General features: G+C 33.4%; 1 protein-coding gene across 1 annotated transcript; it reads left to right on the forward strand.

Annotated features, from left to right (window-relative positions):
• Positions 1 to 2,220: 2,220 nt before the first annotated feature.
• LOC133196322 (sodium-coupled monocarboxylate transporter 1-like) lies at positions 2,221 to 14,001 on the forward strand. Its single transcript, XM_061332230.1, has 14 exons — positions 2,221 to 2,634; positions 6,825 to 6,890; positions 7,355 to 7,406; positions 8,308 to 8,375; positions 9,242 to 9,396; positions 10,236 to 10,376; positions 10,471 to 10,600; positions 10,797 to 11,010; positions 11,162 to 11,232; positions 11,335 to 11,421; positions 12,325 to 12,581; positions 12,700 to 12,800; positions 12,882 to 12,991; positions 13,526 to 14,001. The coding sequence occupies exons 1-14, from the start codon at positions 2,242 to 2,244 to the stop codon at positions 13,661 to 13,663; spliced, it is 1,983 nt and encodes a 660-aa protein (XP_061188214.1). The 5' UTR covers positions 2,221 to 2,241; the 3' UTR covers positions 13,664 to 14,001.
• The last annotated feature ends 215 nt before the right edge of the window (positions 14,002 to 14,216 follow it).

Below are 14,216 nucleotides of genomic sequence, written 5' to 3' on the forward strand. Positions count from 1 at the left end.
CAGGTCCAAATTTGCAGTCCTCCACCGGCAAGTGGTGGTGTTTCAATATGAGTGAAAAATTCTCTAAAGGACGTTAAACAAAAAAACATACCAATCTACCATTTTTTAAAAGTCTGTAGCTGACATTAGAACTGCTGAAAACAACGGTGACATCTTGTTTACGTACAATATTATTTCTATTGATGACTTCTTTAAACACCAGGATTGAAAGCATCTAATACCTATTAGAAAACTAACTAAACGTCTGCAATCAAAATACAGGGATGGAACATTTTCAAAAGCAAACACTTTTCTGAGTCCGAAGTCTGTACCCTTTTCCAAGTAAACGATATTCAAACTTTGGATTCAAAAACCTATCATGTCTTCTGTAGCAGTGCCTTCTAGTAATAATTAAGACGTTCTAAAGACAACTCCAGGTAGCTTGATTTTGCATCTTCCCTCTCTCAATTTTTATTTCCTTTTTGTGCATCAAAATAATTCATTTTAATCATATAGTATACGGGCACTGGAAGTTAATGTAAATATATATATATATAGTATGTGCATGTATGAAAAAGGAATTCAAGAGAAGGACACTCTTTTTGAGGCAAATTGAGAGTGGGGTACTGTGGATGTTTTTCAAACGCTCTAATGAGATAAATCATTCATATATACATTACTTACAATATGCATATACATTGCTTTGGTCCACTCCAATGCATTTTTCTCGAAAAACAGATATCTAAACACCTCCAAGTGCCTTAGAATTTGCAGGCCTGCCTTACTTCCTACTTCCGGTTACAATCACAGTGAAATTAAAAGTAAATTCTAATTGGTCTTCATGTACAGGAATATTAGTTTTAAAATTAGAAATTGCAAGATGGAAAAGGTGTCACTTTCTTCTCGATTTTGAGCCTTTTCTCAGTGGATTTTAGAGTTGTTATATTTTCTTTGGCAGGTGCTTCACTTCTGATATCAATTTCTGAATCAGAATTTGCCTGATTCGGTTTGGATTTGTGCAATGGTTACCTTTGTTACAATCCTAGCATGAACAAAATGATGCTTCGAACTATTTTATTTCAAACAAAATTTTATTATAAATAGTAATAAGACCATTCAACTCAATCCCAAAACATGTTTACACACAATAAGTATACTACCATAAACATGGTTGGCCCAAATATTCCGTACTTTTTTCATCATCACACGAGATAACAACCAGACGACAGACAGACAGTTCATAAACGAAAAATGATATGTGCCATGTATCCTACATGTATATTTTTGGAAAATACCGCGATACAATGGAACCCGCGATATAATGAGAACGGAAGTATATAAATACCAGAAGACGTTGATCTGGATTAAAAGCTTTAGATAAAGTCACTTTATTATCTTTTTTTGAAATTCATTTCATGATGATTCCATCAATTGAACTTGCCAGTGTTAACAAACGAGTAAGGCATCAGAACTGTTGGGATGATGAATTATTTTGAATATAAACTATGTCTTTAGGCAATTCAAATCTAACAGATGTACGAGATGTCCATGTTCAGGTGACCTCCCCTTATGTTGCATATCTTACAGAGTCGACACTTTATATCGATTTAGAGGTCCTTGTGTCGCACGACAGCGGAATTTATCGTTAATGATAAGCGATTCAAGAAAATTCGGAAGCATGCTTGATATAGATAACGGTACAGGGAAAGAGTTAATGTTCAAATTTTTCACGGAAATAACAGAGTTTAAAGAATGCATCTATTGACATCGAGTAATATCACCTGTTCAGTTATTGAAATTCCCTCTAATCTTTGCAATTGCAGGTTGTTAATTAATTTTCCAAGAAAATTATATAATGATTTAATTCAAAACGAAGTTATTAAAATTAAAAAATGCGTAACTTCAAAAATTTCAACTTAAATATTGGTTTTGTACATTTCATGTACACTCTACAAACGTAACGATTTTCTTTCTACATTTTAACATTTCCACCTTTCCCCTGATAAAACCCTGTTAAACCCAGAGACATTACGAAGGGAGGGCGAAATACGTAGGACTACGATAAAATATCAGCTGAAGCTAATCAACTATACCCTAATCAGGAATAAATGTTTTCACTTCAGGCAGCTGCACAAATGACATCAACAATTTCAACCAGTGTGATTTCTATTTTTCTCTAGGAAATTTAATTTGTTGTAAAATTTGTAATCTGTGATTGTAACATTTTGGACTAGTGTTTGATACCAGTGTGTGAGATTCACAATGGTGGCAGAGACTTGTCAGAAGGTCTGTGAGCTATGTCCGGGGGAGAAAATCGGGTCCTTTGTGGCCGTGGATTATGTCCTATTTGCCCTTGTTCTGGTCGTCTCGGCCCTCATTGGAGTATTCTACATGATCAAGGAGTACCGGGCAGTCAAAAACATGACGTCCGACGATGTACTCATGGGAGGAAGAGACATTGGGATCTTTCCCATCGCCATGTCTTTAATGGCAAGCTTCATGGGAGCTATCACGGTTTTAGGGACCCCCACGGAAATGTATAATAATAATACTAGTTACTGGATCGCTGGTATGGCCATGCTGATCACTGTGCCATTAACAAATCACATTTTCCTGCCGTTTTTCCATGACTTGTCTTTGACGTCTGCTTATGAGGTAGGTAACCGAAACGTTGTATTTATTTACCAAACAAAGCAGCACAGGAAATAAAACAGAATCCCTGAGAAAAGGATTTGTTTCCGTTATGCTTCAGATGTTTGAAGTTAATCAAATAAAAAAATTATCTGATTTTAGAATAATTATATAGTTCCAAACTTAGGATATACCAACACATATCGTTTATCAAAAGACACTTTGAAGGGTTTGAAAAGAGTACCTTCTACCCTGCAAACAATGTTATCAACGATATAGGACGACAAATTATTAAGGAAAACTTTTCATAGACGCAGTCCAGTCTGATATAAGGGTTATCAATAGGACAATTTGGTACAAGTACATTCTCTTTTCTTAAATACAAGGAATGATAAATTATATTTTCTCTTTGGTCGCAGGAAAGGATAAAGATTTATGTCTTAACGAGTGGAGGACAGCTCATCAAACTGAAAATAATTAAACAGGATTTATAAATGAGGTTTATGATATTTTCACTTAACTACATCTGACCTCAATAAGAATTTCAGAACTATTCTAATAGAAACAGTATTAAAGCATTGAGAATCTAGCAAGTACACGAACTAGTTTTGTTTGATGAAAGTAGTAATCAAATATAATCCAATGTGTTATATAACCACGCCTTCACCATCGCTTAGATCCCTGCCAAGTACTGTCGCTATCTTGGTATGTCAACTCTATTCACCCAATTTCCTCCCAGAATCAATAGACGCCCCCTTTTTATTCTCACATTATTAACTTTATCAGATAAGAGCGAATGATTACAATAGGTGTTAAATATGAAGTAGACAATTGTTTCTTTTTATTTTTTCCCCACTCAAAGTCCTGCCATCATATATACTGATTATATCTAGAAGGAAAACAGCATATTGGAAACACCCCCATAGATTAGACGATATACTAGTATATACATGTACATGTACTCTTTGTCCTATCAAATTGATGTATTTCTAAAAATAATTTTATGAATATGAAAAATAGGTGTTTAATGTTGCAAAAAAGTCATATCAAACAGACAAATCCATTAATCGTTTGGTATTTCATACTAAAATTCATTATTCTTCAATCATTGAATTTATAACAATTTTTTGACATGTTAAAGCAGGGTCAAACTTTTCAGTGTAAGAATTTTCATTTCCAACATAATGCATTTTTAGCCCTTTAGTTTATATATTAAAAAAAATGTTTATAGTCTTTTTCTGTTTTCCGGTGATTTTTTTTAATTAAACGGCCAAAATTGAGCGAAAAACTAACTGTTTTAAGTAATGCTTTTAAGTGGATGTGATGCAAGATGTCTGTCACTTTTGGAAAAGTAAGGAATCAGATGCAATTGCCAATCATAACATGCACTCATAAAGAATAAAAGTGTGTTCACTTTTCAAAATTTCTGAAATCGGCCATCAGGATTCTTTCTGGAAAATATAATGAATTTCGATTTCAATTTGAATTTTAATCATCTTGTAAATATAGGATCTTTGAATGTGGTTTTTATTTTTAACCTACGAGATGTGTTTTCACAAAAAATGTAGCGAGTTGGATTTTATTAAATTATTTGGAAATTTACTTCGATCCTCCATGTTTACTAAAGCAAATACATGTAATTATTTATATGATATCAATATCACTAGTCGTCGGAATACAAAATATTTAATAAGAAAACAATGCTATCGTATGTCCGATATCTCTTGTACAAAGGGTTAATATCTGATAAATAGCTTTGTCCGATAGATAAAAAAGTCCATATCTATTGTGCGACAATAACTGATTCTTTAGTTTATTTTAACTTTTCCACAAAATTCGTGTCATACGACAAACGAAAATAGTGAAGATGGAATGAAAATTAAACATAGAGGCAAAGATAAAATGTAATCTTAACGAGATGACTCTGGACCAGATTGTATTTTAATTGATTGTAAGATTATATTTTTTTAGTACATTACCAATTAATGTAACTGTATTGTGGAACAACAACAACAACAAAAACAAACAAAAAACAAAAAGAAAAAAAGTTGTGTAGGTTAAAGTTTCTCAAATGCAAGTCAAATTCCAAGGTCAAGGTCAAGAGATCAAAAATGTTGTTACCCAAAGAAAGGACTTGTGTCAATGGATAAACCTGGTAAATATGAAAGCCCAGGCACCAACCATTCAAAAGTTACGGTGAAGGCTAATGATTACTCAAAGTGAGTAAAACTCGAAGATCAAGCTCAAAAGGTCTTATTTAAATAGTGAGGAGGGGAAGACCTTGTCATAAGAAACACACGTGCAAAATATAAAAGCCCTAGCACCAACTGTTCAAAAGATATGGCGAAGGTTAAAGTTTTTCAAAAGTAGGTCAAACTCCAAAATCAAGATCAAAAGGTCAAAATTGTTGGTATCCAAAGAAAGGTCTTGTCACAAGGAATATACCTGTGAAATTTGAAAACCCTACTACTAACTGTTAAAAGTTATGGCCAATGTTAAAGTTTTTAAAAGTGGGTCAAACTCTGAGGTCAAGATCAAAAATATTTACACCCATGGAAGTTCTTGTCACAATAAATACATAGTCATGTAAAATATGAAAGTGAAGATGCCTCATATATAAGAAAATGCATGATATTTTATTGGGGAAATTGGCTCTGGTGGAAATCGCACTCTGTAACAATTACACAGAGTAGGATCCACCCCTACCCCCGGAAAATTGAATCTGGTGTGGGATTTCCTCGGGGGAAGTCCTATTCTGGAGTCATTTTTCCTTTAAGTTAGGGGAAATCCTACTCTAGAGCCTATTTTCCAGGGGGAAATCCTACTCTAGACCCAGTATTCCGGAAGAAAGATTTTAGAGGGGAAAGCCTACTCTACAAGACCGGTCTTTATCACCAAAATTTTGCAGGTCATCTCTTTGCTTTTAAATCATTCGTGTTTACATAAACTATATGCGGGAATTTCGTCATCTTTTTATATGGGTTGATTGCCATTTGCTCAAGGATCACACGTGTCCCACATTACAAGGGCTTCTTGTGCACTCCCTTGAAGAAAAAAACAAAACAAAATTGATCCCTATTTATGTCAAGATGTATTTGTGAAACACTGATGCCCCCGTATGGCAACTTAAAGCAAAGGTTAAACTTTCTCAAATGCAAATCAAATATGTTGGTACCCAAAGTAAGGTCTTGTCTCGAGGAATAAACCTGAAAATATGAAAGCTCTAGCAACAACCATTGAATAGATATGGAAAAGGTTAAAGTTTTTTTCAAAAGTATGTCAAACATCAAGGTCAAATGGTCAAAATTAATGGTGCCGAAGGAAAGGCCTTCTCCGAAGAAATACACAGTTGAAATATGAAAGCGGAAGCACCAATCGTTCAAAAGTTATGACCAAGGTTAAAGTTTTCCAAAAGTAGGTCAAACTCCAAGGTCAAGATCAAAGGGTCAAAGTTATTGGTATCCCTAGAAAGGTCTTCTCACAAGGATTACATATGTGAAGTATGAAAGCCCTAGCACTAATTGTTCATAAGTTATGGCCAAGGTTAAAGTTTTCAAAAAGTAGGTCAAACTCCAAGGTCAAAGGGTCAAAGTTGTTGGTATCTAAAGGAACGTCTTGTCACAAGGATTACACATGTGAAATATGAAAGTCCTAGCACAATTGTGGCCAAGGTTAAAGTTTTCCCAAAGTAGGTCAAACTCCAAAGTTAAGGTCAATAGGTCAAAGTTGTTGGTATCCAAAGGAAGGTCTTGTCACAAAGATTACACATGTGAAGTATGAAAGCCCTAGCACAATTGTTCAAAAGTTATGGGCAAAGTTAAAGTTTGGTAAGATTTTGCAAAACTGGATCAAACTCCAAGGTCAAGGTCAAAAGGTCAAATATGTTGGTTTCCAAATAAAGGTCTTGTCACAAGGAATACACTTGTAAAATATGAAAGCCATAGCTCCAACCAATCAAAAGTTATGGGCAAGTTTTTGCGAACAAACAGACAAAGAGAAAGACGGACGGACAGGGCAAAAACTATATACCCCCGAATGTTCGATACGGGGGCATAGAAATCCTCATATTATTGTATCAATGCAAACAAACTTAGTACTTAGACACTGAAGGACCAGTAATTCGCAGAAAGCACCGATCGGACAGCCCATCTTTAGACTGAAGTTAACTTGCATGCATGTGAATTCTTTTATTATTCAACGTCATTTTTTTTCAGTATTTGCAGAAGAGATTCAGCAAGTCAGTTCGGATTTTTGCATCTGTGATATTTACATTAAACATGGTGAGTTATATGAAACATTAAATGGAATATATAAATATGCTAACTGAAAGAGAAATGATTACTGGAATAAGATTTTTTTCCATCCTTTACATAATGTTCATCTATTTGCCATAGCCAACACTTATATCTACATGTTCATGTGATGTCATAGCCAATGATTTAAGTTTAGTGACTAAAAACCAAAGAGTTCTCAGTATAATGGTAGGAATGATGCCCTAAAGGTAGACTATGAATGATGACTATAAAATAAGTCTTTGACCATCTGACCTGATCTGAACGGTAGGAGGGTCATCTACCCAGCAAGACCAGTTTTTTTTTTCTTTTTTTAAATTGAAGACTATCAAGTATAAGGTTGTCATTACGTTGGAGCCATTGGTTAATATCAACAGATGTAAAGCAATAGACCATCTTTTCAGAGCAAAAATGTTATAAAATGTTATATTTAATGGTCATCTTTTTTTCAGCTTTTATACATGGGCGTGGTATTATATGCCCCAGCTTTAGCTCTGAATCAAGGTATTTAGCTTTGTGTTTTGCTGATTGTTTACTGAATATAACGAATGATTATCGGCCGCAGGATCTATTTGTTGTTGTGTTAGAATGTGCACATGGGAGAAATGAGACTATTTTTTCATTGCGTCGATTGAAAAATTCCTTATTGATAATGTACATAAAAGTTATGAATAATATGTTTTAAAAATTGCTTAATACTAAGTCTGAAGGGGTGTTATTTCAATTTGTTTTTCATTCTCATCAGATATTTATTAATTTTTAAGATTTTATATATATATATATATATATATATATATATATATATATATATATATATATATATATATATATATATATATATATAAAAGAAAAAAAAAGTTACATGAACTGCTCCTCAACATGGACGAGCGTAAGATTTAAAAACAAAACGTATTAATATTCCGGATATGAATTACAGTACCTAAAATAATTATAAATTGTAAAAATTTTAAGGAGAGGTGAATTTTGTTTGAATGCACTACAGCTGCAAATGACACAATGATTTTTTTATCTGTACTTCACATTTATTGTGATACATATCATCGACATTATTACGATCCAGGGTATCAGCAGGTGAAGTTTGTTTGTCCTTGTCAGCATTCAGAAATTTATTATTAATTATTTTAGATATTTGTTGCATTTGTATCAAATAATTTGATGAGAATACATTCCTGTTCGGTTTTTATTCCCATGAATTTATTTATCTGGATTGATCACTGAAAATTAAGCATAAAAAATGAACAGAAAAGTAAGGCAAGTGTAATAATTTTTTTTCTTTGGACTCTTCTTGTGGAAATACTTTAAAATGCTAAAATTAATACATTTTTGTGGCCGATTTGATGCTTTACATCACTTTAACTTGTTTTCTCGTGTTTTTCTTTTTCAGTGACTGGCCTTAGTTTGGCATTATCGATAGTATTGATTGGACTTGTTTGTACATTCTATACCGCTTTGGTGAGTATACCAAAATGTATGTAAGATAAAAAAAAAAAACTTCAGTTTGGAAATGTACCACACGTGAGCTATTTCAACGTTTATCACCTGTGGGACATATACAAAACAATGCTTATATGGAAAACTTGTACAAAGAAAAATTTTGACTTTAAAGTAGCCTTTTTTCATTCAGGATCACTTATCATCCTCACAACAGAAGCAAATGTTACACCTGTATTCAACTGGCTCTTCCTTTCATCTTCAGATTTTTTACCCCATTATGTAAATTTTTGATCCCTGTTGTAGTCTCATCCATATACTCCAAATCCTGATCCTTCGGCCCTTAGGAGCTAATGTGATCCCGTGGTCTCATCCATACTCCAAATCTTGATTCTTGGGCTCTGGGGAGCTAATATTTTCAATCGTTGGTAAACTTAGAGGAGTTCAACAACAAAAAAATCATCCAAACACACTTGATAAGGGTAAAATTTTAGAAGTCATTGTTATTACAACTGGGATTCTTAAGAAAAAATTCCATATACCACTGAAAATCAATCAAATTCGTCAACAGGTTGTGATTTTGTTGTAGTCTAGGGTCCTTAAGTACTTAAGTAATATCACAAGCAATTGTTAAACCATATGAGCTATCTACACGAATATGTTTACACTAAAATTGAAGATGTTATATTTTCCTATTGTTTTAACCTAAATTGTTTCTGTAAATCCATCTTCGTTTACCCCACCGTGTACCAGTGTTGATATATCGGAAGAAAAAGGAAGTGTCAGGTGTTTTCAGACTAGTAGCATTGAATCCATTTCCATTATCTTTATTGTTCTGTGATACTTAGTTTGTAGTGCTTAGGTACTAAAAGCTTATTTTTACCCAGGGAGGACTACGAGCAGTTGTATGGACAGATACATTCCAGACGTTTGTCGTTATGGCTGGTTTGATTGCTATCATTGCTCAGGGTTCGGTAGATCTTGGAGGCTTTGGGAATATCTGGGACATTGCTAACGAAGGGGGCCGTATATTTTTCCTTGAGTAAGTCAACATTCTTCAGTAAGGAACTTGTTCAATTCTTTAAAACATTTTTCTTCATAAAATCATCAGGGAAAGTCTTTAATACTAGACACAGATCTATTGGTAAGGGGAGTAAAGTCAAATTAAGAGCTATGCCCTTCATCTGCTAAATAATCAGAAATGGTACATAATGCCTTAACTACACAAATCCGCCTTTTGTGTTGCATGTTCCTTATTTTACGAATTTACAGCGATATCATAATTTGCGAAAGCAATCAATTTCAAAAACTTTTCGAGAACAAGAAGGCTTTAATTTTTATACTTCCTGAAACAAAGTTGTTGACTTGCTTGTATTTGAATTACCATATCCGTTCGTTTACCTATGTTCTGAAGAACAAGGTTAAGATAATTCTTTTGGTCGAGTAATATATCCAAATCAATCAAACGTTTAGTTACATCTATAAATACTTAGTCTAAGGCATGCTTAGAATGCTTTATTTGCCTTCTAGACAACACTGACAGTGCCTAACGTCAGCATTGAAGGTTATCTCATCTTCTATTCCAAACTTGCATTTTGGTGCATCTATATATGCTTTGCATGACACATACTTTCGATGCTGCATTTGACCTATATTTTACGCTTAATTGACTCGGGTAAAAGTCAGTATTTGGTTTGTTAAAGCTTTTAATATCCAAAGGATTTACTAGTAGTTCATTTCATACCTGACATACAGATTGTGATTTTAATTTCATATATTGATGAGTTTGTTAGAGGTAAGAACACACTTTACTATAAATCACTGCGCCTATGATTTTACACAAATATCTGGGCCTTAGATTCTATAAAATTAACTTTCTAGTTGGAGTGGAGACCCTACAACACGCCATTCTGTTTGGTCTCTTGTGATTGGTTCAACATTTGGTCAGCTAACAATATATGCAGCCAATCAAACCATGATTCAACGATATCTCGCCATTAAAGAAATAAAAAATTCTCAAAGGTAAACGAGATACCTACACATCTTTATACAAATGAACATGCATTTCTAAGTAGATTTTCCTGCTACATATAACTGGTTTCTGTCTTTTATTTAGAGCACTCTATCTCAGTTTGCCTTTGACCCTTATTTTGTCTACAGTGGTGTGCTTGGTGGGACTAGTTATATACGCCACCTATCATGAATGTGATCCCTTCCTTCTAGGTCAGGTACATGCACGAGATCAAGTGAGTATTTATCATACAATACATGACTTCAAAATCTTGAGATGTTACAAAATAAAGACATAAGTATTTGTGATATGGAAAGCTTTGTATCAAACATAAGAAATAGCGAAATACACGTGCTTTTGAATTTTGTCTCGATTTGAAATACTTAGTAACTTTGATACGTGGATATTAAACAACCAGTTAACTTTTGCAGTTGTTACCTTTCATGGTGATGGACAGACTGACATTTTTACCGGGACTGCCGGGATTGTTTGTAGCTTGTCTCTTTAGCGCCTCTTTAAGTTCCATTTCCTCCGGATTAAATGCCCTAGCTATTGTAATTTTGGAAGACATATTGAAATTATATTGGGAGAAAACAGACACCACTCCATCAGTCATATGGCAAACCAGAATAGCCAAAATACTGGGTAAAACGCGCCAAATTACGATATATTGGGGATTTTTTTTTAAAATTAATTTGATTAACGTTCTACTTATTTTTTAAAACCTTTAATGTTTCTTTCAAAAGCAATATATTACATTGAGACTTTTTGAACATTTGCTGTATTGATATTATAGGTTTTGTTGCCGGTGGTATGGTGATAGGAATAGCTTTTATTGCTCAGTATCTTGGACAGACTGTTTTACAGGTGCGAGATTCATACAAAACGCACTTAAGTAGTTGATCAGATTGTTTGTTATACTTTCCGGTTGCTATAACAATACACCAATGACAAACTACCATATTACAGATCATGTTGAGTATATTTGGAATGGTTGGTGGACCTTTGCTCGGTCTTTTCATTTCTGGAATATTTTTCCCATTCATCAATGCACCAGTAAGTACAAAATCAATGAATTTGATATATAACAATTGTGTCTGTACCTATTTTTCAACAGAGAATGATAATATATAAAACAAAATCACTATCATCGAAACTTCTATTCCTTAGTACAACAATTGTGCAGTTAGAAAGATTGCTGAGAACTAATGCAAATTAACGAAATCGGTTATCTCGATATATTTTTACTATACGGATACCCTTTATGTCAATATAAGCGTTTCATATCCCAGGCGTTGTATTCCAACTCGTGATACAATGTACATACCTTTGTATTTGTAAACATGGAAGGTTTTCATAATAATAAAATAAAAGATTGCATAAGATAACACTTTAAAGGACATTTTTGCTTTTATTTTAATATGCACTATTTTTAGAGGTGTAATATTGTTTACATGTTATTATACGGTTTAAATTCAGCCGTTTTGTTTTGTTGAATTTTTAAAGAATATCTTGAAAAATTGTTCAGTTGTACAAAAATTACACCACCAAAAATTATATCCCTTGCCTTGAACATTGAACAGCATTTCAACCAATGAAATAATTGAATTTTTTTTTACAAAATGCATTTTCTACCAATTACAAAAGAAAAGTGCATAGTCGGAAGACAGTAAAACAAATTTGTATACCGTCTTCCGTGGAAGACGGTACAGTGTAATAAAGTACATGTATCCACATATACATATATAAAATAGATCCAGGCACCTGTGGGATGGGGATGAAAAAAAAAACCCTTACTTGTTGGGTAGAAATTATAATAAACCAATCACAAACCATAGTCCTGAAATTTATTGTTGGTTAATGGTCATGGCATCCATGTACTAGGATTGGAAAAAAAAAACTACAAAAAAACCTAAAACAAGTGACTGTCCTTATTTTTCTATTGTTGCATAATTACAGGGTGCTCTTTGTGGACTAATCGCGAGTGCGGTCCTGACATTTTGGGTCGGAGTTGGCGGTACAGTATTACTTCCGGTTCCGCCGATAACAGGTGTCAGCACTGCAAAGTGTGACTTGTTTCCCAAAAACTGTAATGGAACTGTATTTAATTCCACGGATTTTAATTTTACATCTACAGCGACAGTGAATACTTTGTCAGCCACAGATATGACAACGACAATAAACACAACTGCAGCACAGTCAATGGATGATTATCTGTTAGTGTCCCTTATGCTTTTCTTTCTTTATTTTAGATTTTTTTTTATTGTATTTTTTTTCTAATTTATGTTTAGTTGAATAGAATGTTTACTTTGAGTTATTTTGTTTATTTTCCAGGTGGATTTATAAATTGTCTTATTTATACTATGCTTTATTTGCTGTGATCATCTCAGTTGTTACGGGAATTATCGTTACCATCATATCAAGTATATTCACAGGTGGGTCGAATAATGAAGTTATCCCTCTTTGAACATTCTGAACATTTTTGTGAATGACGATGCTAACTTAATTTTTTGTAGATATGAACACGCCTAATGATTTTGATAAGAAATACGTCCATAAATGGGTAGACCGTGTTTTTTGCTACTTGCCTCTTGGCTGCCAAAAAGTCACCAGGCTTCAAAGATACGTAAGTGTAATGCATCTTTTTAAGAAGTTAGAATAAGAAAATTTTAAAAATGAATAATTCAAACGAGCAAAAACCGACAACATACCAAACGTCTCCACCAGAACTGCCATAAATATTCTTACTAGTAAAACAAACACAAAAACATTCAAGATATCCATTTCAAGCTATATCTTCATGATTATCTTTTATCGAGTAAAAATCAGAATATTCGCATAAATCAAATATTAACTATCGTTCTCATACCTTAGTATCTTATGCCAGACGAATAGATTGAAATTGTTCAAGCAGTACGTCTTAAGTGTCAAAATTTAAATTTTCCAGATCACATTGTAAATTTTAGAGCATTACATGTTGACACAAACATTTATATATTTGTATTATAAATTACTTAAAGTTTAACTGTCTTAAAACTTCCGTTGAATATTTTATTTTACTGGGTGGCCATAAAAACAAACATGACATTTTACAATATGAAGTAAAAATACCACGAGATGGTTTGAATCGAATCCAAGACTCTTTTTGTCTTACTTTCAGAACGAAGAGATCTCAACTATTTCCGGAGGAGGGTTTCATGACAATCCAGTGGCATTTGATTTAGAAATGAAGGACAGAAAAACTAAGAATGGGGCACCTTATTCATCATCGGACACAGAAATTGGAACCCAATTATGACGTTTTAAAACGAACCAAAATCCTTAGAATAACTTGATAAATTTTACCAATTGTGTATTTTTGCGACTCAGGGTTGTTAGGTGGACAAAGCAACGTCTCTCAGGGAATATGACGTTGCACGGTTTTAGGAGGAGATCTGAATGCACGTGATTCTTTTACAATATAAACATTTGGTGAGTGAAGAAAAGAACCACCTTCTTAAATGGTCGTCACGGATATGAAAACTTTGTAATATCGTACATATACTGTTTAGAATGCCATTGTTTAATTATTTTAAAAATATTAAAATTGACACAAAATTTGCTTCTTTGTAAGGCAAACGTGTTATTATTTGAAAAGTGTCGTGATTTTTTTTTAAGTACGTACATTTCGTACTATTAATTGACTGCATGCGTCTGCATGGCATTTTTTGGTGCAAAGTTATATGTACATTTCATTAAAATTTTTATAAGAAGGAAACTCTAATAAGTCGAAAAGTCAACAATATTTAGATAGAATTTTACGGGTTTTTTTTAATAAACCAATAAATGATCAACAGCACATCGTCACTGGT

This window comes from Saccostrea echinata, unplaced genomic scaffold, assembly GCF_033153115.1.
Source record: "Saccostrea echinata isolate AGI-Se365-2 ecotype Australia unplaced genomic scaffold, CSIRO_AGI_Sech_v1 ptg000030l, whole genome shotgun sequence".
NCBI classification, from domain to species: domain Eukaryota; kingdom Metazoa; phylum Mollusca; class Bivalvia; order Ostreida; family Ostreidae; genus Saccostrea; species Saccostrea echinata.

Coding starts and splice junctions, on each gene's coding strand:
- LOC133196322 (XM_061332230.1), top strand. CDS start 2,242: ATGGTGGCAGAGACTTGTCAGAAGGTCTGTGAGCTATGTCCGGGGGAG. Junction 10,377..10,470: donor GAAATAAAAAATTCTCAAAG/GTAAACGAGATA, acceptor TCTTTTATTTAG/AGCACTCTATCTCAGTTTGC. Junction 11,011..11,161: donor CAGAATAGCCAAAATACTGG/GTAAAACGCGCC, acceptor TTGATATTATAG/GTTTTGTTGCCGGTGGTATG.